We start from the raw sequence: 26,643 nt of genomic DNA, 5'->3' as shown, positions 1-26,643 counted from the left end.
GGAAGGAGGGAAGGGGAGGGGAGGGGAGGATGGAGGGAGGATGGAGGAAGGAGGGGAGGGGAGGGTGGAGGGAGGATGGAGGGAGGAGGGGAGGGGAGGATGGAGGGAGGATGGAGGAAGGAGGGGAGGGGAAGGGAGGATGGAGGGGGTTGGGGGCTGGGGGGGGGAAGGTGTGGGGCGGGCTTAAGGAGATGGGCTGGGCGTGGGGGATGAGGAATCTCGCTGGTACGGAGGGTAAATAGTGTCAGGGATTGGATGGACCCATCTCCAGTGTGGAGCTCCAATTTAATTGAGTGCTCACAAAAGCATGTAATTTGAGGACAATTTCCTGCGGAGTTAATTTGGGATAAGGCAGTAAGGAAAACAGCTGCGAGCAAGTGATTCCCAGCATGAAACTCCATCTTTCCCACATTATCCTAGAATCATAGAATCTACGGCACGGAGATAGGCCCTTCGGCCCAAACTGGTCCATGCCAAACAAAAAGCCCATCTAAGCTAACCCCATTTGCCTGCGTTTTGGCCCATATCCCTCTAAACCTTTCCCATCCATGTATCTGTCCAAATGCCTTTTAAATATTGTCAAAGTCCTGGCGTCAACCACTTCCTCTGACAGCTCCATAGAATCCCTACAGTGCAGAAGGAGACCATTCAGCCCATCGAGTCTGCACCGACCCACAATCCCACCGAGGCCCTATTCCCATAACCCTACATATTTACCCTCCTAATCTTCCTGACACGCAGGGTCAATTTAGCACGGCCAATCCACCCAAACCAGCACGTCTTTCGGACTGTGAGAGGAAACCGGAGGACCCGGAGGAAACCCACGCAGTCACGGGGAAGAACGTGCAGACACCACACAGACAGTGACCCGAGGCTGGGATTGAACCCTGGAGCTGTGAGGCAGCAGTGCTAACCACTGTGCCACCGCGCGCCCGTTCTTTCCACATACGTACCACCCTCTGGGTAAAAAAGTTGTGCATTATTTCTTTTCCCTCTGAACTTAAACCTACGCCCTCTAGTTCTCGATTCCCCACCCCTGGGAAAAAGACTGAGTGCGTTCCCCCTATCCATGCCTCTCGTGATCTTATACACCTCTATAAGATCACCCCTCAGTCTCCTTCGCTCCAAAGAAAAAAAGTCCCAGCCTGTCCAATCTCTCCCTATAACTCAGTCTCTTGAGTCCTGGCAACATCCTTGTGAATCTCTTCTGCACTCTCTCCAGTTTAATAACATCTTTCCTATAGCAAGGCGACCAGAATTGAACACAATACTCCAGGTGCGCCCTCACAAAGTCCTGTACAACTGCAACGTAACTTCCCAACTTCTATACTCAATGCCCTGACTGATAAAGGCCTGTGTGCCAAAAGCCTTCCCCGTCCCACCTACGCTATCCTTGAATTCCAGTCACTTTGCTTCCCATCCTGATCTTTCAATAATGATTGAGCCCTCCCACTCCCCGCACCAGGAAATCAGTGAGGACAGTTTATTCGGGTCCTTTATGAAGCTAAACGTTTGATCGCGAGTCTGAGTGAGCAAACATAGCTTCTCCCAACGTCATTTTTACCTCGCTTGGAAACACTCGGGTGTTGCGGTGGACTACATGTCTACACCTTGTCTGATTTTACATGCTGCCCAGAGCTATGGTGATGGGAGCGGAATCTCTGTGTGCTGTGGCAGGTTTCATTCCTTAGGATGCACCAGTACGTGGAATTATTTTCCTGACCTCCCAGTAATCCCTCCTTTCTCCCCTACTTCAAACTGTTGGAATAAATTTGATTTGATTTATTGTTGTCACGTGTATTCGCATACAGTGAAAAATATTGTTTCTTGTGCACTATACAGACAAAGCATACCGTTCATAGAGTACATAAGAACAAAGAACAATACAGCACAGGAATAGGCCCTTCGGCCCTCTGAGCCCGCGCCGCTCCCCGGTCCAGGATTGAATCCTGAATCCAGGATCCCCGCCCAATTTTCCAGCCTATCTACATCCTAATATCCTATCCACCGAGCTGTCCCTCACAGCTACAATGCTTTGTTCATCACAACCTATTAACTCACCCCCACCCCCCCATTCCAGACCATGTGATCTCCAGGGAGAGGCGAATAGTGGAGAAGGAAAGGAGAGGGTGCAGAATGTAGTGTTACACTCACAGCTAGGGTGTAGAGAAAAATCAACTTATCCGGGGCAGCACGGTGGCACAGTGGTTAGCACAGCTGCCTCACAGCGCCAGGGACCCGGGTTCAATTCTGGCCTCGGGTCACTGTCTGTTGGAGTTTGCACCTTCTCCCATGTGTCTGTGTGGGATCCTCCAGGTGCTCTGGTTTCCTCCCACACTGTGCAGGTTACGTTGGTTGGCTATGGTAAATTGCCCCTTAGTGTCAGGGGGATTAGCAGGGTAAATACATGGGGTTATGGGGATAGGGCCTGGGTGGGATTGTGGTCAGTGCAGACCCGATGGGCCAAATGGTCTCGTTCTGCACTGTATTGAGTCTATGGTAAGGTAGGTCCATTCAAACGTCTGATGGCAGCAGGGAAGAAGCTGTTCTTGAGTCGGTTTTGTATCTGTTTTCCGATGGAAGAAAGTGGAAGAGAGAATGTCCGGGGTGCGTGGGGTCCTTAATTATGCTGGCTGCTTTGCCAAGGCAGTGGGAAGTGTCGACAGAGTCAATGGATGGGAGGCTGGTTTGCGTGATGGATTGGGGTACATTCACAACCTTTTGTGGTTTCTTGCGGTTTTGGGCAGAGCAGGAGCCATACCAAGCTGTGATACAACCAGAAAGAATGCTTTTTATGGGGCATCTGTAAACATTGGTGAGAATTGTAGCCTAAATAGTCGGGATTTCCCCGACTCACGTGTAGATTGATAGTTTTGTGCTGAAAGAATCAATAGCAAGCAGCTGTTCCCCTTGGTTGAGGGTCAGTGACAAGGGGACAGAGTTTTAGAGTGAGGACCAGGAGATTCAGAGGGGATTTGAGAAAATAATTTCACTCAGAGCGTGTGGGAATCTGGAATGCGCTGCCTGGAAAGGTAGTGGAGGCTGGAAACCTTTAAAAAATATTCGGATGAGCACTTGAAATGTCAGAAAATTCAAGGATATGGGACAAGTGCAGGAAAACGGGATTAGCACGACTTCAGTGGTAGTTGTCAGTGTAAACCTGATGAACTGTCAGTGGAGACTCGATGGGCCTTTTCTGTACTGTACGACACTATGGCTCTACGATAGACACTCTGAGAACATTCCCACCTTGGGGACGTACTGGAAGAACCTGGCTGAGGGCTGCTGGGACTCGCCCACAAGGGGCGGGTAGACAGTTACGCCCCCTATTGTCCTATTGTGGCCTCTGCGCAGCTGTCAACAGCTGAGGCCCTTCTGAAGGCCAAAGCATGGCTGCTAAATGGGGGGGAAGTCTCCTGATGGCAGCCAGGGCTGGGGTGGGACTGGAAAGGCCAGCACTCCATGCATCATCTCCCTCCATTGTAAACTGAGTGGTCACATGATGCAATGACATGATTACTTAAGAGGTCATGTGATCTCCCTGGGTGTTCTTCCTGGGAGTGCGGACAGAGTACAGGCATGGAGTAACTGCTCAGTGATTGAAGTATCGTTTGTTACAGGTCCTGAATTGCTAGTCTTTAGGAAGCTAGCATTTCTCCACAGTGCCAGGAGTTGGCAATGTGTCAACCCAGCAAGTTGAATTTTCTAAAAGTAAATAGCACATGGGTAGAAATTTGCATTAGGAGATAAAGAAGGTTCAAAGGACAAAGAACAAAGGACAAACAAAGAACAAAGAACAGTACAGCACAGGAACAGGCCCTTCGGCCCTCCAAGCCTGTGCTGATCACAATACCCTAACTAAACTAAAAAAATAATTTTCTGCCCTTACTCGGTCCGTATCCCTCTATTCCCTCCCTATTCATGTACCCAATCAGATGCCTCTTAAATGTTGCTGATGTGTCTGCTTCCACCACCTCCTCTGGCAGTGCGTTCCAGGCACCCACCCCTCTCTGCGTAAAAAACTTCCCCCGCACACCTCCCTTAAACTTTCCCCCTCTCACCTTGAACCTGTGCCCCCCTGTAATGGACACTTCCACCCTGGGGAAAAAGCCTCTGACTATCTACCCTGTCTATGCCTCTCATAATTTTCATCATAGAATCATAGAAACCCTACAGTGCAGAAAGAGGCCATTCGGCCCATCGAGTCTGCACCGACCACAATCCCACCCAGGCCCTATCCCCATATCCCTACACATTTATACGCTAATCTCTCTAACCTACCCATCTCAGGACACTAAGGGGCAATTTAGCATGGCCAATCAACCTAACCCGCGCATCTTTGGACTGTGGGAGGATACCGGAGCATCCGCAGGAAACCCACGCAGACACGAAGAGAATGTGCAAACTCCACACAGACAGTGAATCGAACCCAGGGAATCGAACCCAGGTCCCTGGAGCTGTGAAGCAGCAGTGCTAACCACTGTGCTACCGTGACACCCCATTTTTGTAGATAATTTTGTAGATCTCTATCAGGTCTCCCCTCAGCCTCTGTCTTTCCAGTGAAAGCAATCCTAGTTTATTCAACCTCTCCTCATAGCCAACACCCTCGAGACCAGGCAACATCCTGGTGAACCTTCTTTGCACTCTCTCCAAAGCTTCCACATCCTTCTGGCAGTGTGGCGACCAGAACTGCTTGCAATACTCCAAATTTTATATAGCTGTAACATGATTTTCCAACTCTTGTACTCAGTGCCCCGGTTGATGAATGCAAGCATGCCTTATGCCTTCTTAATCACCTTGGCCACCTGTGTTGCCACTTTGAGGAAACTGTGGACCTGCACGCCCAGATCCCTCTGTATGTTAATGTTCCGAAGGGTTCTGCCATTTACAGTATAATTCACACCTAAATTTGATCGTCTAAAATGCATCACCTCGCATTTGTCCGGATTAAACTCCATCTGCCATTTCTGTGCTCAAGTCTCCAATCTATCTATATCCTGTTGTATCCTCCGACAATCCCAGCACTATCAGCAACTTCTCCAATCTCTGTGCCATCCACAAATTTACTAATCAGACCATCCACATTTTCCTCCAGATCATTTGTATATCTTACAAACAACAGAGCTCCCCGCACTGATCCCTGCGAAACACCACAAGCTACAGATCTCCATTCTGAAAAACACCCTCCCCCTGCTACTCTCTATAACCAAGCTAGCTCTATGTTCATCTCGCCAGCCCACCCCGAATCCCATGTGATTTTAGTTTTTGTACCAGTCTGCCAAGTGCGACCTTACCAAACACCTTACTAAAGTCCATATAAACTACATCCACAGCCCTTCCCTCGATCATCTTTGTCACCTCTTCAAAAAACACAATCAGGTTGGTGAGACAGGACCTTCCCCGTACAAAACCATGCTGCCTGTCATTAACTAGTCCATTTCCTTCCAGTTGCGCATATACCCTGTCCCTCAGTATCTTCTCCAAAAGCTTCCCCGCCACTGACGTCAGGCTCACCGGCCTATAATTTCCTGGATTATCCCTGCTTCCTTTCTTAAACAAGGAAACAGCATTGGCTATTCTCCAGTCCCCTGGAACCTCATCTGTGGTCAAAGAGAATGTGAAGATATCTGTTACGATCCCTCTCCTTCTTCCCTTACCTCTTGCAGTAAGCTGGGACAGATCCTGTCCGGCCCCGGGGAATTGTTTACCTTGATGCAATTTAGGAAACTCAACACTTCCTCCTTTGATATATTGACATTCCCACGAGCATTCACACACCTATCCCTGGCCTCAACATCCATCATGTCCTTCTCCTTGGTGAATACGATGCAAAGTACTCATTAAGGATCTCACCCACTTCCTGTGGTTCCACCCATGACTTAGAACAAAGAACAAAGAACAAAGAACAGTACAGCACAGGAAACAGGCCCTTCGGCCCTCCAAGCCTGTGCCGCTCCTTGGTCCAACGAGACCAATCGTTTGTATCCCTCCATTCCCAGGCTGCTCATGTGACTATCCAGGTAAGTCTTAAACGATGTCAGCGTGCCTGCCTCCACCACCCTACTTGGCAGCGCATTCCAGGCCCCCACCACCCTCTGTGTAAAAAACGTCCCTCTGATGTCTGAGTTATACTTCGCCCCTCTCAGCTTGAGCCCGTGACCCCTCGTGATCGTCACCTCCGACCTGGGAAAAAGCTTCCCACTGTTCACCCTATCTATACCCTTCATAATCTTGTATACCTCTATTAGATCTCCTCTCATTCTCCGTCTTTCCAAGGAGAACAACCCCAGTCTACCCAATCTCTCCTCATAGCTAAGACCCTCCATACTAGACTTCCCTCCATTGTCCTTGAGTAGGTCTACTCTTTCTCTCACTACTCTCTTACTCCAAGGGATTCTCCTTGACCCTGTTTGCCAAAGGCATTTCATGGCCCCTTTTAGCCCTCCTAATTCCGCATTTAATTTCCTTCCTACTTTCACTGTACTCCTCAAGGGCCTCGAAAGTTTTTCGATGCCGAGACCTACTATGTTTTTCTTTCATTTTAGTTGTTCAATTTAAAAGAAAAGTTAAAAAAAGGGTTCATAGAATCCTTACAGTGCAGAAGGAGGCCATTCGGCCCATCGAGTCTGCACCGACCACAATCCCACCCAGGCTCTCTTCCCGTAACCCCACGCATTTACCCTGCCAATCCCCCTGACACTAAGGGAGAATTTATCATTGCCAATCAACCTAACCAGTATGTCTTTCAGACTGTGCGAGGAAACCGGAGGAAACCCACGCAGACACGGGGAGAATGTGCAAACTCCACACAGACAGTGACCCGAGGCTGGAATTGAACCCGAGTCCCTGGCACTATGAGGTAGCAGTGCTAACCACTGTGCCACCGTGCCGTTTACATGTTCGAAAAGATTATAAATAATTAAGACAAAGTTATTAAGTTACCCAAAAGACGGAGCTGCAGGGAAAACATAAAATATGTGACTGCCGGAATTTTACCGTCTGGCCCTCCACGGGAATCAGAGCGGGCGAGGGGTGGACAATGGAAATGTCCGTTGGCCTTGGGTGGGATTTGATGGTTTTGGTACGAACACGGCTGTAAAAGCCGCCCGATATCCTGAGACGGTTACATTTTAGAAACCGGTTTTGAACATTGGATTCGAAGATGGAAGAGGAGAAAGTTTACTGAGGGGAAAATGTGACAGCTGTATTGGGAGTCACCAGGTGAAAGCTCCTGGAGTGTGCTCGATGCTGGAACTGTGGGGAAGGAAAGTGAGGCTGCTTCAGCCAACTCACAAACCTGTCTATTGTTTTCAGAAAGCAAGGCTTGTTTTGAGGTTTTTTTTAAATTTCCACAGCAGAGTGGGTGGAAGGGACTTACCAACCCGACAGCATCAGTGGTAATATTGATGGAATTTATAATAGGGCCAGTATCTGTGCTAACTAATGGGATGCTTATTGTGAGGAGATCCTTTTGGGATAAATGTTCTGGAAAGCTAATTTTAACTTTGATCTTGTGTTTAATTTTTATTTTCTTTTGTTAATATTTAAATTAATTTAACACACACGCACAAACACGCATACAGAAACACGCACACACAAACACGCTTACAGAAATACACACACAAACATGCACACATATTCAGACATAAACACACACCACGCAAACACGCATGCATATCCATACAGAAACACACACACAAACACACATTCATACAGGAACATGCACCACACAAACACACACAAACACGCACACAGAAACACAAAAACTCACGCAAACATACAAAAACACACACATTCATACAGAAACACACGCACACAAACACGCAGGCACGCAAATTCCCACAGAAACACACAGACACGTACACAGAAATACGCACACACACAAACACATACACAGAAACACACACACACAAACATACACAAACACGTACACAGAAATACGCACACACACACAAACACATACACAGAAACACACACACACAAACATACACAAACACGTACACAGAAATACGCACACACACACAAACACACACACAGAAACACGCACACACAAGCACACACAAGCACGTACACAGAAGCACGCACACACAAACACACACAAACACATACACAGAAACACGCACACACAAACACATACACAGAAATACGCAGAAACAAACACAAAAACTCATACATACAAACATACAAAAAGCACACACACACATTCACACAGAAACACGCACACAAACATGCACAAACACAAAGAAACACACACATACACATTCACACAGAAACACACACATACAAAAACATGCACACATATACACACAAACACTGCACACAGACAAACATACACACACAAACATATAAAAACATGCATACACACAAATGCACACATAAAGATAAAGTGAAGAAATGAGAACCCAGTAAGATCATACACTCCATGATCAAAACCGCGCCTCAGAATGATCTGATAATTAATGCACGGACGGGCGTCAGTACGTTGGAGATTATCATTGTGATTAGAAATTAAACCATTCAACACTTGCTCAGGATTTTGTTTCTTCCCTTCCTCCGCTGTGCTGTTTATAATGTTGCCTCCAATGGGGCCCAGCTGCTGTGTTCACAATCTACAATTGATTTTACATTCTGTGCTAATTGGTGCATTTTGAAAAGTGAGGTTGTGCATCTGGAGTTTTTGAAGAAAGGAATTACGCAGAGATGTATGAAGCTTTATTTGATACTTGCCTCTTTAACATGAATTCACATTCCTCGAGGTCGGTTGTTCGTATGTTAATGACATAATATTGAGTAAAATCTCAACAGCGGGGGTAGGGGGGGAATAGTGTTATTATTTTCACATCAGGTGACTATCGGAACCAGATCATGGTTTCCCACGATGCCCGTCGCCCCAGTGCCTGGGGGAAGAGTGGAACGTTTCAGCCAATTGGACTTCTTGTCAGCTAAAAGAGAAGAAACAATTTATTTAGCAAATGCATAAACGACCGATTGTCGGAATTAAATTGAGAGATTAGGGCCTTTCTGTGTGGATGTACTGACGGGGAAGGGTCACGCATTAATATTATAATTAAAACACCACAATCCCAATTCTCTTCCCGCAACTAGCGGTGCACTAGGGCAGACTTTCCTCTGTTTCCATGGCTAGTAGTTCCCGGTAAGAAGTCTCACAACACCAGGTTAAAGTCCAACAGGTTTATTTGGTAGCAAATACCATAAGCTTTCGGACCACAGCTCCTTCGTCAGATGGAGTGGTTATCAGTTCCCGGGACAGATCACTAGACTGTCGCCAGGGGGTTTATAGCTTGAGGGGCGCCACTCCACATCAAACATGGCTGACCAGGAGTCTCTCCCACTCTTACCACCAGCCATTAGCATCTTTGGAAGGATTTTACAGGTTGACACTCAACCTATTTGACCGCGTTATGAACCCTCGTTCCTTGACCAGCGAGTAGGGGAGCTGATGGAGCAGCAGTATTGTCACTGGACTAGTAATTCAGAGACGCAGAGTAATTTCTCTGGGTTCGAATCTCGCCATGGCAGATGGTGAGAGTGGAATTCAATTAAATCTGGAATTTAAAAAAGTCTAATGATGACCATCATCGAATGTCATAAAAACCCATCTGGGTCACAAATGTCCTTTAGGAAAGGAAATCTGCCATCCTTACCCGGTCTGACCTACATGTGACTCCAGAGCCACAGCAATATGGTTGACTCCTAATTGCCCCTGAAATACAATTCAGTCAAAGGGCAGTTAGGGACGAACAACAAATGCGGGCCTGGCCAATGATGTCTGCATCCCCAAACCAATAAAGAACAAGTCCTGAGGTGAGATTTGAAGCCAGAACTCAGAGGGAGGCACGCTACCCACTGCGCCACCAGATCGAAGCCCTCCAATAAGATATGAAGTGCCAGTGGGTTCAGCTTTATAAAATGGAGGGTCTATTTTAAACTGAATTTAAACTGAAAGGACAAGGTTTCCCTCGGAACCGGTCAAACAGTGGTTAACACTGCTGTCTCACTGCACTAGGGACCCGGACAAACAGTGGTTAGCACTGCTGTCTCACTGCGCCAGGGACCCGGTCAAACAGTGGTTAGCCCTGCTGCCTCACAGCGCCAGGGACCCGGTCAAACAGTGGTTAGCCCTGCTGCCTCACAGTGCCAGGGACCCGGTCAAACAGTGGTTAGCCCTGCTGCCTCACAGCGCCAGGGACCCGGTCAAACAGTGGTTAGCCCTGCTGCCTCACAGCGCCAGGGACCCGGTCAAACAGTGGTTAGCCCTGCTGCCTCACAGTGCCAGGGACTCAGTCAAACAGTGGTTAGCACTGCTGTCTCACTGCGTCAGGGACCCAGTCAAACAGTGGTTAGCCCTGCTGTCTCACTGCGTCAGGGACCCAGTCAAACAGTGGTTAGCCCTGCTGTCTCACTGCGTCAGGGACCCAGTCAAACAGTGGTTAGCCCTGCTGCCTCACAGTGCCAGGGACTCAGTCAAACAGTGGTTAGCCCTGCTGCCTCACAGCGCCAGGGACTCAGTCAAACAGTGGTTAGCCCTGCTGCCTCACAGTGCCAGGGACTCAGTCAAACAGTGGTTAGCCCTGCTGCCTCACAGTGCCAGGGACTCAGTCAAACAGTGGTTAGCCCTGCTGCCTCACAGTGCCAGGGACTCAGTCAAACAGTGGTTAGCACTGCTGCCTCACAGTGCCAGGGACTCAGTCAAACAGTGGTTAGCACTGCTGTCTCACTGCTCCAGGGACCCGGTCATACAGTGGTTAGCACTGCTGTCTCACTGCTCCAGGGACCCGGTCAAACAGTGGTTAGCACTGCTGTCTCACAGCGCCAGGGACCCGGTCAAACAGTGGTTAGCACTGCTGCCTCACAGCGCCAAGGACCCGGTCAAACAGTGCTTAGCACTGCTGCCTCACAGCGCCAGGGACCCGGGTTCGATTCCAGCCTCGCGTCACTGTCTGTGTGGAGTTTGCATGTTCTCCCCGTGTCTGCGTGGGTTTCCTCCGGATGCTCTGCTTTCCTCCCACAGTGTGAAAGACGTGCTGGTTAGGTGCATTGGCCATGTTAAATTCTCCCTCAGTACCCGAGCAGGCGCCGGAGTGTAGCAACTCGAGGATTTTCACAGTTACTTCATTGCAGTGTTAATGTAAGCCTACTTGTGACTAATAAATAAAATAAACTTTAAATAAACTTAAATTTAATGCTCCCATCTCATCAACATTCGTTTTCTTCAATATTGCTGATGAAGCTTTTCATCTTGCACTCATCAGGACAAACACAAGAATACCAAATTTCAAACCATCTCAAAAGTTGCTACCACAAGACAAAAAAAGTACTGATTGGTAGACAGGCTTTTTTATTCATTCGTCGCCGGCTGGGCCAACATTTACTGCCAATCCCTAGTTGCCCTTGAACTGAGTGTCGCGCTCGGCCATTTCAGAGGGCAGTTCAGAGTCAACCACATTGCTGTGGCTCTGGAGTCACGCATACTCACAGAATCCCTACAGTGCAGAAGGAGGCCATTCAATCCATCGAGTCTGCACCGACCACAAACCCACCCCAGGCCCTATTCCTAGGGTGGCATGGTGGCACAGTGGTTCGCACTGTTGCCTCACAGCAACAGGAATCCGGGTTCAAATCCAGCCTTGGGTGACTGTGCAGAGTTTCCATGTTCTCCCTGAATCTGCGTGGGTTTCCTTCGGGTGCTCCGGTTTCCTCCCACAGTCCGAAAGACAAAGAACAAAGAAAATTACAGCACAGGAACAGGCCCTTCGGCCCTCCAAGCCTGCACCGACCATGCTGCCCTACTGAACTAAAACCCCCGACCCTTCCGGGGACCATATCCCTCCATTCCCATCCCATAGTGATGCCCCTTAAATGTCACTATCATATCTGCTTCAACTACCTCCCCCTACAGCAAGTTCCAGGCACCCACCACCCTCTGTGTAAAAAACTTGCCTTGTACGTCTCCTTTAAACCTTGCCCCTCGCAGCTTAAACCTGTGCTCCCTAGTACTTGACTCTTCCACCCTGGGAAAATGCTTCTGCCTATCCACTCTGTCCATGCTCATCATAATCTTGTAGACTTCTATCAGGTCGCCCTTCAACCTCCGTTGTTCTAGTGAGAACAAACCAAGTTTCTCCAACCCCTCCTCATAGCTAATGCCCTCCATGCCAGGCAACATCCTGGTAAATCTTTTCTGTACCCTCTCCAAAGCTCCACATCCTTCTGGTCATGTGGCGACCAGAATTGAACACTATATTCCAAGTGTGGCCTAACTAAGGTTCTATAAAGCTGCAACATGACTTGCCAATTTTTAAACTCAATGTTGGTTAAGACGTGCTGGTTAGGTGCATTGGCCGTGCTAAATTCTCCCTCAGTGTACCCAAACAGGCGCCGGAGTGTGGCGACTAGAGGATTTTCATAGTAACTTCATTGCAGTGTTAATGTAAGCCTACTTGTGATACTCATAAATAAACTTCATAAACTTTGTTGTAGAAATCATAGAAACCCTACAGTACAGAAAGAGGCCATTCGGCCCATCGAGTCTGCACTGACCACAATCCCACCCAGGCCCTACCCCCATATCTACCCGCTAATCCCTCCAACCTACGCATCTCAGGACACTAAGGGCAATTTTTAGCATGGCCAATCAACCTAACCCGCACATCTTTGGACTGTGGGAGGAAACCGGAGCATCCGGAGGAAACCCACGCAGACACGAGGAGAATGTGCAAACTCCACACAGACAGTGACCCGAGCCGGGAATCGAACCCAGGTCCCTGGAGCTGTGAAGCAGCAGTGCTAACCACTGTGCTACCGTGCCGCCCACATACAACCCCACATATTTACCCTGCTAATCCCCCTGACACTAAGGGTCAATTTAGCACGGCCAATCCACCTAACCAGCTTTCGGACTGTGGGAGGAAACCAGAGCACCCGGAGGAAACCCATGCAGACACGCAGAGAACGTGTAAACTTTACACAGACGGCTAGTTGGGGTAAGAATGGCAGATTTCCTTCCCTAAAGGACATTAGTGAAGCAGATGGGTTTTTCCAACAATCAACAATGGTTTCATTGGACTTTTTAAATTCCAGATTTTAGTAAATTCAAATTTCACCATCTGCCGTGGCGGGATTCGAATGCGGATCCCGAGAGCGTTACCCTGGGTCTGTGGATCAATAGCCCAGTGACAATACCACTACAGCGCCGTCTCTCGTACGTGGCAATTAACCAGTGGATTTTAAGTTTATGGGACAGGACAAATTGCAGAGTTTACCTGATCTGAAACCATTTCTCAATTGGGAATGTGAGAGACTCATGTCCGACCACACACATGTACGTTAGCGTGTGATCCACCTCGGAAAGGGCGATGGTCATCTGGCTCACAGTGCTGTATGTCCCACTCGTGTCCTGCACCACTGGGAAGTCCGTCACGCCTCCCAGCACCTGTAATCCCCGCTCTGTTCTCCAGCTGACGTAGATGTCAGCCGGGTAAAACCCTGAGACAAAACACGCCAGAGTCACTGTCTGCTGGAGTCGAGAATCTCCGGACTGAATCTTGATGGGCGTTATCGTCGGTTGGCGGAGGACAAGTTCTGTTCAAAGTACAGATAAAAGACTTTGTCAACAGATAACATCCATCCAGCTGTTCAGAGCCATCAGTGCGGCTTTAGAATCGGAGGCTGTTTTTATTGAGAGGCTGGGAATCTTACGCACAAGACAATGGATTCAGCGAGAGGATAGGGAGGTAAGACAGGGAAAGATCACATTGACCACCCCTTATAGACCCCCACCCAATTCCACTGAGAGCAGCGGAGTGAAACATCAGTTGTAGCACATGGATAACAGGCGGTGAATATAGAACTACAAGGTGGGATGTGCAACAGGCGGACAATGCACTGATATGGGTGGGATGTGTAACAGGCGGACAATGCGCTGATATGAGGTGGGGTGTGTAACAGGCAGAAAGTGCACTGATATGAGGTGGGATATGTAACAGGCGGACAGTGCACTGATATGAGGTGGGATGTATAACAGGCGGACAGTGCACTGATATGAGGTGGGATGTGTAACAGGCGGACAGTGCACTGATATGAGGTGGGATATGTAACAGGCGGACAGTGCACTGATATGAGGTGGGATGTATAACAGGCGGACAGTGCACTGATATGAGGTGGGATGTATAACAGGAAGACATTGCACTGATATGAGGTGGGATGTATAACAGGCGGACAGTGCACTGATATGAGGTAGGATGTATAACAGGCGGACAGTGCACTGATATGAGGTGGGGTGTGTAACAGGCGGACAATGCACTGATATGAGGTGGGGTGTGTAACAGGCGGACAATGCACTGATATGAGGTGGGATGTATAACAGGTGGACAATGCATTGATATGAGGTGTGTAACAGGCGGACAGTGCACTGATATGAGGTAGGATGTATAACAGGCGGACAGTGCACTGATATGAGGTAGGATGTATAACAGGCGGACAGTGCACTGATATGAGGTAGGATGTATAACAGGCGGACAGTGCACTGATATGAGGTGGGGTGTGTAACAGGCGGACAATGCACTGATATGAGGTGGGATGTATAACAGGTGGACAATGCATTGATATGAGGTGTGTAACAGGCGGACAGTGCACTGATATGAGGTAGGGTGTATAACAGGCGGACAATGTATTGATATGAGGCGTGGTGTGTAACAGGCGGACCGTGCACTGATATGATGTGGGATGTGTAACAGGCGGACAGAGTATGGATATCTAGCGATTCTATGACTGTTGTTATCTCCAGTTCATTCCCCCCAGTTTATAAACACATGGTGAGATTACGTCAGGCTGTGCCAGTGAGAGGTGTTGCTGCGGCAGAGTAATCCTACCCAGGGTTTTATTGATTGTTTGAACGATCCCATCAGGGGCCGACATGTGTTGAATCTCGCAGGAGTAGACGGAGCCCTGGTTCCATTTCGGTGCACTGGATGTGAGCTTGCTCTGCGCACTGTAGGTCCCATTCAGGTTTAGAATCGACGGGAAGCTCTTCACGTTGTCGACCACGGGGCTTCCATCGATGAACCAACGGAAAGCAATGCCCATCGGGTAAAACCCGGCCGCCAGGCAGACAAGGGTCGCCTTCGCCGTCATGTCAATTTCCTCAAAGGTCGGGGCTATGACGTAAAGCGCTGGCTCCATTGGATACCGCTCTGCAGACCAATCACAAACAGTGTCAACTCAAGAGGTCAAAGCAACATCGCGTCCTGGTGAGTGGGACCAAATACCATCCGGATACTCGCACGTAGGAAGCCATCACTGTCACTGCTTTCTGACCCCGCGCACTATTACCCACCATCAAAGTCCCAGGTGATTCATATTGAGATTCCCAGCAGGTGTCACCCACTCTTGCCGATAGTTGAACACCTCAAGTGGCCTCTTATTGAGCACATTCAGGGCCGTTTCCCAACTAGGTTTCCATTAACATTGCAACTGTATTGACATCAGGAGCGATCCATCTGATCTCACCTGGTCACTCAATATTGTTGCTTCTCTTCCTGCACCTAGTGGTGCACTAAGGCAGACTTTCCTCTGTTTCCATAGCTAGTTATTCCCAGGACAGGTCACTAGTCTGTTGCCAGGGGGTTTATAGCTTGAGGGGCGCCATTCCACATCAAACATGGTTGACCAGGAATCTCTCCCGCTCTCACCCCCAGCCAGTGGCCTGTTTGGAAGGATTTGCTGGTTGACACTCGACCTGTTTGGCCGCGTTATGATCGCACCTTCCTCGGCCGTCCAGTCCTGGGGTGGGACTCGAACCCGGAGCTTCTGGCTCAGAGGCAGGGACACTAACCCACTGCGCCACATGGGACCTCCTTCTGATACTGCACTGACATTGAAAGATCAAGTTACCACCTCCCCCTTCCCCCATTCTGTAAACCCACCCCCACATCCCCCCACAAACCCCCTCCCCCCACCCCTCCCAACCCCCACAACCCTACGCCCTCCCCCCCACAACCCCACCTCCCTACAACTCCACCCCCACCACAACCCCACCCCCTCTCCCCACTCCTGAACCCCCACAACCCCATCCCCCAACCTACCCCACCCCCTCCCCTCCACCAACCCCTCCCCCTTCTCTCCTCCCCAACCCCACCCCCTCCCGTCCCAATCCCACCCTCTCCCCTCCACCCCACCATCCCCATCCCCTCCCCTGCCCCAACACCTCTGGAGGATTGAATTTTAGCCACTCAGCAAGCATTGCATTCGAGAATCGGCTTGTTCCTGCAACAAATCCAGTATCTGGGACTCCAAACCCAGGCAAACAGCGAGTGATCACTCTCGGTGAGACAGTGTTCTTGCTTTATTAATTTACGGGATGTGGGTGTCGCTGGCTAGGCCAGTATTTATTGCCCATCCCTAATTGCCCCTTGAGAAGGTGGTGGTGAGCTGCCTTCTCGAACCCGCTGAAGTCCCTGAGGTGTAGGTACACCCACAGTGCTGTTAGGGAGGGAGCTCCAGGACTTTGACCCAGCGACAGTGAAGGAATGGCCGATATATTTCCAAGTCGGGATGGTGAGTGACTTGGAGGGGAACCTCCAGGTGGTGGTATTCCCATGTATCTGCTGCCCTTGTCCTTCTAGATGGAAGTGGTCATGGGTTTGGAAGGTGCTGCCTAAGGAACCTTGGTGAGTTGCTGCAGTGCATCTTGTAGATGGTACACACGGCTGTCACTGTGCGTCGGTGGTGGAGGGAGTGGGTGTTTGTGGGGCTACTTTGTCCTGATGAATGTATTCTTCGCAGGCATTCTAGTTCCAGAATGAGCAAAGGAGGGAAGTTTATTTATTAGGGTCACAAGTAGGCTTACATTAACACTGCAATGAAGTTACTGTGAAAATCCTCCAGTTGCCACACTCCGGTGCCTGTTCAGGGACACTGAGGGAGAATTTAGCACGGCCAATGCACCCAACCAGCACGTCTTTCAGACTGTGGGAGGAAACCCACACAGACACGGGGAGAATGTGCAAACTCCACACAGACAGTGAGCCAAGCCAGGAATTGAACCCGGGTGCCTGGCACTGTGAGGCAGCAGTGCTAACCACTGTGCCACCGTGTTGCCAGAAAGAGGCCCAACGCGGTTGGAAACCACCTTGGGTAGAACGGGGGTGGTGGGGGAGGGGGGGAGGGTTGAGGATGGTGGGAGTGGGGGGTTGGTGATGTGCAGGGGTAAGGGGGTGCTGGGGGTGGGGACGGAATTGGAATCAGCCAATTGTAATCAGCAGAACCGATATTGGGAACCCAGAAGGAACGGTGAAATGGAGAAACGAGGATATTGGTCCAAATTGTTTCTTTCTCTCCTGGGAGGTTAGTCCTCTCATTCTGACTTTCTACCCCAGAATAGCTCCTTAAGAAGCGACTCGATGTAAACGTACCGGTGTTACTGACGTGCTTGGTTATTGGCGAGGATAACGTTTCATGCGATACTTTGCAGCTGACGATAGAACCTCTGATCCAATCAGACGTCTCGATGGTCAGTTTGCTGATCTTCGAGTAGGTGCCGTTGTCAGCCAATAGGGAGGGAGATGGGGAGACCCCCGCATGGACCAGCTCACCGTTCACACGCCAGGAGATGGTGAGTTCAGCCGGGAAGAAGTCCTCGGCCACACACAGCAGCGAGACGTTCTTCCTCTGGAAGATATCCTCGGGGTGCGGATTGTGGAAGTAAACCAGAGGGGGAGACGGCGAGGGAGCTGGAATGGAAACAACAACTGGAGCTGAACCAACAGGCGTGGAAACACAACCCAGGACAAAGATAGACAACATAAAATTACTGCCCCCAGCTCGCATCGATCTCTCGTGTTCGGGATCCAAAGATCGGAACGGATTAGCACATTGGGTGGAATTTTCCAGCCCCTTTCTGCAAGCAGGGGTCTTCCAGTCCCGCTGAAGGCCTCGCTGCATTTTCCAGGACCTCAGTGTATGGTGAGCAGGTGGGTAAGTGGAGCTGAGTCCACGAAAAGATCAGCTATGATCTTATTGAGTGGCGGAGCAGGCTCGAGGGGCCAGACGTCGACTCCTGCTCCGAGTTCTTCTGCTCTTAAGTGACGGGACTGTAAAATTCCATCCATTATATCTGGGTTCTCCCGACAGCTTTGGGGGTGAATGCATTAGCTGTACTTCGTTACATCGCTTCAAATAGGGACAGGAAGAGAGCTGGCTTCCTTGTTCATGACTTACAGAAAGCTAACATGCAAGTGGGGCAAATGTGGCAAATATAATGTGGCGAAATGTCAGGTTATCCACTTTGGGAGCAATATTAGGAATGGGTGTCAGTTGAGAGAGATGGATACTCAGCCAGACCTTGGAGTCCTCGTAAGCACGCAGGTACAGCAGGCAGTAAAAAAGGCAAATGGTATGTTGGCCTTTCATGGTGAGAGGATTTGAGTATCGGGATAGGGATGTTTTGCTGCAATTGTACAGGGCGTTGGTGAGGTCACACCTGGAGTATTGTGTGCAGTTTTGGTGTCCTTATCTGAGGAAGGATGTCCTTGCTATAGAGGGAGTACAGTGAAGGTTTACCACACTGATTCCTGGGATGGCAGGTCTGTCATATGAGGAGAGACTAAGTCAGTTAGGATTATATTCACTGGAGTTTAGAAGAGAGGGGATCTCATAGAAACTTATAAAATTCTAACAGGGTTAGACAGGGTAGATTCAGAAAGAATGTTCCTGATGGTGGGGAGTCCAGAACTAGGGGGTCATAGTTTGAGGATAAAGTTTAAACCTTTTAGAACTGAGGTGAGGAGAAATTTCTTCACCCAGAGGGTGGTGAATGTGTGGGATTCTCTATCCTGGGAGTTGTGGAGGTTCAGTCATTGAGTCTGATTGAGACTGAGATTGATGGATTTCTCAAGGTTTATGGGGATATTACGGTGATCTACAGGAATGACAGAGCAGGCTCGAGAGGACTTTCCAGCCGGTTATCAACCACCCCAAGCTCTCTGGGGTTTTACATTGGGCCAGGTAGTATCTAGGCCGGCCTACCCAGCCTTGCCTCAGTTGAAACCCTCTGTGAGCTGCGCTCCACGATTCGCCTGCCCCAGAATCGGGGAGCGCAGCTCAGAGAGCGGAATTCTGCATTGGCCTCGGGTGGAATTGTTCGAGCCTCGACTGAGCGAAAATATTGGCCACAGAGGTTCACTGCATGGAAACAGGCCCTTCGGCCCAACTTCTCCATGCCACCCAGTTTTTAACCACTAAGCTAGTCCCAACTGCCCACCTTTGGCCCATATCTCTCTATACCCATCTTACCCATGTAACTGTCTAAATGCTTTTTTAAAGACAAAATTGTACCCGCCTCTACTACTGCCTCTGGCAGCTCGTTCCAGACACTCACCACTCTCTGTGTGAAAAAATTGCCCTCTGGACCCTTTTGTATCTCTCCCCTCTCACCTTAAACCTATGCCCTCTAGTTTTAGACTCCCCTACCTTTGGAAAAAGATATTGACTATCTATCTGATCTGTGCCCCTCATTATTTTGTAGACCTCTATAAGATCACCCCTCAGCCTGCTGCACTCCAGAGAAAGAAGCCCCAGTCCATCCAACCTCTCCTTATAACTCAAACCACCAATTCCCGGCAGCATGCTAGTTGACTGTCTAGCTGATCTATGCCTCTCATTATTTTATAGACCGCTATAAGATCACTCTGGGTCGGTATGACAACAGATAATGTTTTTATTGCCATTGTTCCTGGGACTAGTTTCATCATTTCCAGAATTTATGAATGGGATTTAAATTCCACCAGTGTCCGCGGTGAGATTTGAACCCGTGTCCCAGAGCACTGGTCTGACTACCGAGCGCTGGTATCCTATCCTACTGCGATTATCACTCTGTGCCCCATCTCCCCACGTGCCGGATTGCTGTCAGCTTGTGGCTGAATGGATCTTTAACTTTCAATCTGCTGGAAGATCTTCAATTGAGAAAACCTGATTTTTTTGGTTAAAGTTATTTTTCACTGTGCTGGGATTTCTTGCGGTCTGGAATTCGTCAAAGGACAGAAGGTGTCAGAGTTAACAGCTGTCCTTGGCAGGGATGAGTTCTGTATAGACTCTTGGAGACAGTCTTCCTTATCTGAGCATTGAAATGGAAACAATATGTATTTAAGGGGCCGATGTATGATGGGGTCTGGAGTGACTGATGACATTATTCTGGCTGTATTCGATTGGCCAAATCGAACATGCAATTGGGGTTTCTGATCAATTCATTGGCTGGCTACCAAGGAACGTTTGGAGTTTTAACTCTGCTAACACAGAGAGCTTGGTCAGAAAGGCAGTGTGAAGAACCAAGCTTACAAGGAGAGACAACATCTAGAAGGACAAGAGAACAAAGGGCTGATTCCATGTGACAACAAAATCCTGGCCAGGTTTTAATTTCAAGTGGAAATCAACCTTAAGTAAAGTAACAGCTCGTGAGAATTTGGTTTTTGCATTGCAAGTATTTACTGTAGTTACAGAATAAAGGAAAGTGTGTTGAAGTATTTAAAGTCGATGTGTCTTTATTTGCCACAGAGGTTAAGACATACAGGTTTGGACAGCAAGATGGATAGGAATAGGGAGATGAGGCTGGAAACCTACCGGCTTTGACATTGAGAGTAACTCCACAGCCACTCCAATCAGTGCTGAATGGGAAATAGGTGTTGGAGCTGCCGCAGTAATATCTGGCCGAATCCTCCTTCCGAAGGCCCTGGATGGTCAGGGAGAATTTCTTACTGGTCCAGTCCTTTGTGCCGATGAATCGCTCAGTCACAACGGAAGGGTAGAGCGCAGCACTGGATCCCGGGGTCCAGTAAAGGATCCAGGAGATCATCAGATCCCCTGGTTTGGCAGAGCCCCAGATGAAGTAATAGTTGTCCAGGGTCCTGGAAGTGAAGCAGTTCAGCGTCACTGTCTCGTTCTCCCAGTGAGTCAGGGATATGGGCGATATGTAGAGAGTGTCGTCAGCGGCAACAAGACCTGTGGACAAATCATCAACAGGAGGGGGGAAAAGCTTCAAGATCACTGGCAACACAGCAAGAAGGACAGTTATTTTTAACACAGTGACTTGTTCTGAAATAAATCCATAGAATCCCTACAGTGCAGAAGGAGGCCATTCGGCCCATCGAGTCTGCATTGACCCTCCGAAATAACATCTTATCCAGGCCCACACTCCCACGCTACCCCTGTAACTCTGCACATTTAGCATGGCCAACCCACTAGCCCACACATCTTTGGACACTAAGGGGCAATTTAGCATGGCCAATCCACCTAACCCGCACATCTTTGGTCACTAGGGGACACTTCATCAGAGCCAATCCACCTAACCCGCACATCTTTGGATACTAAGGGGTATTCTGCATGGCCAATCCACCTAACCCACACATCTGCGGTCACTAGGGGACACTTCATCATGGCCAATCCACCTAACCCGCACATCTTTGGATGCTAAGGGGCAATTTACCATGGCCAATCCACCGAACCTACACATCTTGGGACACTAAGGGGTAACTTAGCATGGCCAATCCACCTAACCCGCACATCTTTGGATGCTAAGGGGCAACTTAGCATGGCCAATCCACCAAACTTACACGTCTTGGGACACTAAGGGGCAATTTAGCATGGCCAATCCACCTAACCCGCACATCTTTGGACACTAAGGGACAATTTAGCATGGCCAATCCACCTAACCTGCACATCTTTGGACATTAAGGGACAATTTAGCATGGCCAATCCACCTAACCTGCACATCTTTGGAGTGTGGGAGGAAACCAGAGCACCTTATGATGTGTCAAAGTGCTTTACAGCCAATGAAGACACAGAGAGAGGCATGGGTTTCTGAAGCCAGAGTAGAAGCTACCAAGTAGGATCTCAGAATCTCTGGATTACTCCCAGTACTGAGCACTGGTAAGTGTAGGAATAGGTGGATGGAGCAGATGCAGGCTGGGGAGCTGGTACAGGACGGATAACCTGTCCGCTGGGAGATGGGATCTGGTTAATTCAGGCAGGTTGCACATAGACAAAGCCAAGACCAAGTTCCCCGGCAGGGCCATTTGGTCACATTACTGGGTAGCGGCCCCACAAACCTGGCAGAGGTGTGAGAACCAGGAGGCAAAATCGGAGAGGAAGAACCAGTCTCCCATCCATTGACTCTGTCTACACTTCCCGCTGCCTTGGAAGAGCAGCCAGCATAATCAAGGACCCCACGCACCCCAGACATTCTCTCTTCTACCTTCTTCCATCGGGAAAAAGATACAAAAGTCTGAGGTCACTTACCAACCGACTCAAGAACAGCTCCTTCCCTGCTGCTGTCAGACTTTTGAATGGACTTACCGCGCATAAAGTCGATCTTTCTATTGATCTGCTATTTGTGATATATATAAATGATTTGGAAGAAGGTGTAACTGGTGTCATCAGCAAGTTTGCGGATGACACGAAGATGGCTGGAATTGCGGATAGCGAAGAGCATTGTCGGGCAAAACAGCAGGATATAGATAGGCTGGAAAATTGGGCGGAGAGGTGGCAGATGGAGTTTAATCCGGATAAATGCGAAGTGATGCATTTTGGAAGAAATAATGTAGGGAGGAGTTATACAATAAATGGCAGAGTCATCAGGAGTATAGAAACACAGAGGGACCTAGGTGTGCAAGTCCACAAATCCTTGAAGGTGGCAACACAGGTGGAGAAGGTGGTGAAGAAGGCATATGGTATGCTTGCCTTTATAGGACGGGGTATAGAGTATAAAAGCTGGAGTCTGATGATGCAGCTGTATAGAACGCTGGTTAGGCCACATTTGGAGTACTGCATCCAGTTCTGGTCGCCGCACTACCAGAAGGACATGGAGGCATTGGAGAGACTGCAGAGAAGGTTTACCAGGATGTTACCTGGTATGGAGGGTCTTAGCTATGAGGAGAGATTGGGTAGACTGGGGTTGTTCTCTTTGGAAAGACGGAGAATGAGGGGAGATCTAATAGAGGTATACAAGATTATGAAGGGTATAGATAGGGTGAACAGTGGGAAGCTTTTTCCCAGGTCGGAGGTGACGATCACGAGGGGTCACGGGCTCAAGCTGAGAGGGGCGAAGTATAACTCCGACATCAGAGGGACATTTTTTACACAGAGGGTGGTGGGGGCCTGGAATGCGCTGCCAAGTAGGGTGGTGGAGGCAGGCACGCTGACATCGTTTAAGACTTACCTGGATAGTCACATGAGCAGCCTGGGAATGGAGGGATACAAACGATTGGTCTAGTTGGACCAAGGAGCGGCACAGGCTTGGAGGGCCGAAGGGCCTGTTTCCTGTGCTGTACTGTTCTTTGTTCTTGTTCTTTGTTTGTTTCTCTACACCCTAGCTATGAGTGTAACACTACACTCTGCATTCTCTCCTTTCCTTCTCTATGAACGGTATGCTTTGTATAGCGTGCAAGAAACAATACTTTTCACTGTATTCTAATACATGTGACAATAATCAATCAAGTCAAATCAAATCAGTAAGTTGGGAGAGACAGACGGCGGAAAGAGTGAGGTGTTAGGTGGGGTCAGAGTAAGATGGAGTGAAATACAGTTGAAATGAGGTTTACCGTCTGTGATGTGAATGCACGGGCTGCGGGAATTAAGGTCAGTAAGTCACAGGCTCAGAGAGCCACATGGAGATAAGGTGGTGTGGTTATAATGGAGACCGGGTTCTAAAGAAGGACAAGACTATGAAATATCCCTGGGCACAAGGAGAGGTCGAGAAGGAACGAGAGACGGAGAGGTGTCAGTGTTGCTGAAGGAAAAGCTTACACTCCTAAAGAAGTCAAACATACAGGGGTGGAGTTGCCCCATTGTGTCCGCCATGAGAAGTGTAGCAGGCGGGGGGGGGGGGGGGGGGGGCGGGGGAGGGGGGGGCGTGGGGGGAGGGGGGGGCGCGGGGGGAGGGGGGGGCGCGGGGGGAGGGGGGGGCGCGGGGGGAGGGGGGGGACCATACAAAGGTTCATTGACCTCGGGCGGGATTTTCCGGTTTTGGGGCGAGTGCAGCCGGGAAGTCCCGCCCATAATCCCTCTGGTTCGAGTTAAGGAGCATCTGGGTGTATTCCATAGTCTAGCAGGCAGTGAGCACGACAGAGAACAAATCTGCAAGGACATTACAGAATGTGCAAGAATTGTAGAGTGCTTACAATGGGGACTTAATCGAATGTAGACTGGGATAGTAACAGTCTATCCTCCGGGTGCTCCGGTTTCCTCCCACAGTCCAAAGATGTGTGAGTTAGGTTGATTGGCCATGATAGATTGGCCCTAGTGTTAGGGGGATTGGCAGAGTAACTGAGGGTTGCGGGGATAGGGTCTGGGTGGATTGTGGTCGGTGCAGACTCGATGGGCCAAATGGCCTCCTTCTGCACTGTAGGGATTCTATGATTCTATAAAGGAGCAGCTGTTCCGCCTGAGTTGAAGGGTCAGTCAAGAGGGGACATAGGTTCACGGTGAGGGGCAGGAGGTTTGGGGGCATGTGAGGAAAAACCTTTTTCCCCAGAGGGTGGTGAGGGTCTGGAATGCGCTGCCTGGGAGAGGCGGGATGCCTCACATCCTTTAAAAAAATACCTGGATCAGCACTTGGTATATCATAACATTCAGGGCGACGGGCCAAGTGCTGGGATTGGGTGGGAGGTCAGGTGTTTCTCACGTGTCGTGTTGATGGGCCGAAGGGCCTCTTCTGCACTGCGTGACTCTATAAGGTGACCGACACAGTACACAGTAGTCCAGATGTGGTCTCACCAATACCCTGTACAAGTGAAGCATAACCTCTTCAGGTAATTGTCCAACTCTCTTTGGAAAAATAGACTAGAATCTGTCGGGAAAAGTGGGTGAAAACAGCAGGAAGGATGAGAGTCCAGATTCTAACTCACAGCAGCGAGCCTCCATTCAACTCCTTGATCAGATTTGATTTGATTTCTTATTGTCAGATGTATTAGCGTTCATAGAGAAGGGTACGAGAGAGTGCAGAATGTAGTGTGACAGTCATAGCTAGGGTGTAGAGAAAGATCAACTTAATGCGAGGTAGGTCCATTCGAACGTCTGACAGCAGCAGGGAAGAAGCTGTTCTTGAGTCGGTTGGTACGTGACCTCAGACTTTTGTATATTTTTCCCGACAGAAGAAGGTGGAAGAGAGAATGTCCGGGGTACGTGGGGTCCTTAATTATGCCGGCTGCTTTGCCGAGGCAGCGGGAAGTGTAGACAGAGTCAATGGATGTGAGGCTGCCTCTGAACAGTGGGAGGAGAATCACTCCGATTTCCCTCGTCTCCACTGTGACCCCCTTTACTTCGAGACAGGCAGAGGAGGAAAGGCAGGGGAGGGTGGGGAAGGAGGGGAGGAAAACAACACCAAAACGGGCAGCACCGTACCGGCATGGGTTGCGAGCAAGAGCCACGCTTGCCACATTTTCCGAGCCTCGCAGCTGAATCTGGGAGACGTGGGTTTCCTCTGCGAATGCCGCGCCACTCCGCTGCCCGCACTCTGGTTTGGATGTTAGGCCCAGTCGAGCTGATTGAGGGGCATCTGGTCGCCTCTGACTGGCTCAGTGCCTGGGCTGGAAGTAAGGCAGGAGACTGCTAAATGCTGACCTGCCGTCATGTACGCTCCCACCCCACCCCACCCCCCCCCCCCCCCCCGGCCCAGTGTGATCCACTGATTGCAACAGCCGCCTGTACAGGTTAATCTTTCACTTTTGAAGCACTGCATAAATAAGCCAATGTTACCCCGTACAGCAGATGGAAAATTTCTTTCTGAAACCTGGCCCCTTCATCGAATGATATCCGCTGTCCCGAACAATGCGCTTCCCAGATGGGAATCGGGCGGAATTTCGCGGCCTCTCTCACCCCGCAAACCGTAAAATCCCACCTGAGGACCTTCCCATGGTCCGCCCCTCGCCCGCTCCGATTCCCATGGCGGTTCAAAGTGTTCGCCGTTTGGCAGTGCATGCTGTGGGCTGTGTGGTGTCAGGCACTGTTTCTGATGCCGGTTTGCGACAGGCCAGTCCGCGGCTGGTCAGAGAGTCAGAAAGTCGCCTGAGTTCTTCCAATGGAAATTGAGGAAGGCAACGTAATGTCATTGAGACCCCAACTTACTGCTCCAATCCTGTCATCAGACAATAATACACCTTCAGAGTCAGGATTACAATGGGCAGAGAATCTGTTGTTTAATAGAAGAGTTTGTTTGAGCCGGTTTTTAAACTGCAGCTGAGACCAGAGTCTCAGTTTCATAGTTAACACTTCATTAACTGCAGGAACTGCCCATGTGAGTGAGCAGTGGAACCTTTTGGATATTGTTTCATCAGGATTTGATTTGATTTGATTTGAGTTGATTTGATTTGATTTGATTTGAGTTGATTTGAGTTGATTTGATTTTGATTTGGTTGGAATTGATTTGATTGGATTGGATTGGATTTTGATTTGATTTTGATTTGATTTGATTTTGATTTTGATTTTGATTTTGATTGGATTGGATTGGATTTTGATTTTGATTTGGTTTGATTTGATTTTGATTTTGATTTTGATTTTGATTGGATTGGATTGGATTTTGATTTGATTTTGTTTTGATTTGATTTGATTTTAATTGGATTCGATTGGATTGGATTT

General features: G+C 49.2%; 1 gene segment (V, D, J or C); it reads right to left on the bottom strand.

The window, feature by feature from the left end:
* Positions 1-8,729: 8,729 nt before the first annotated feature.
* LOC144496754 (Ig heavy chain C region-like) lies at positions 8,730-25,660 on the bottom strand. The segment is given in 6 exon segments: positions 8,730-8,942; positions 13,284-13,602; positions 14,892-15,212; positions 17,433-17,750; positions 20,635-21,012; positions 25,411-25,660. Coding segments are annotated over 6 exon segments (1,377 nt in total).
* Positions 25,661-26,643: the final 983 nt, after the last annotated feature.

This window comes from Mustelus asterias, chromosome 8 (genome assembly GCF_964213995.1).
Source record: "Mustelus asterias chromosome 8, sMusAst1.hap1.1, whole genome shotgun sequence".
Taxonomy (NCBI): Eukaryota; Metazoa; Chordata; class Chondrichthyes; order Carcharhiniformes; family Triakidae; genus Mustelus; species Mustelus asterias.
This window is presented reverse-complemented; position numbering and strand designations above follow the sequence as displayed.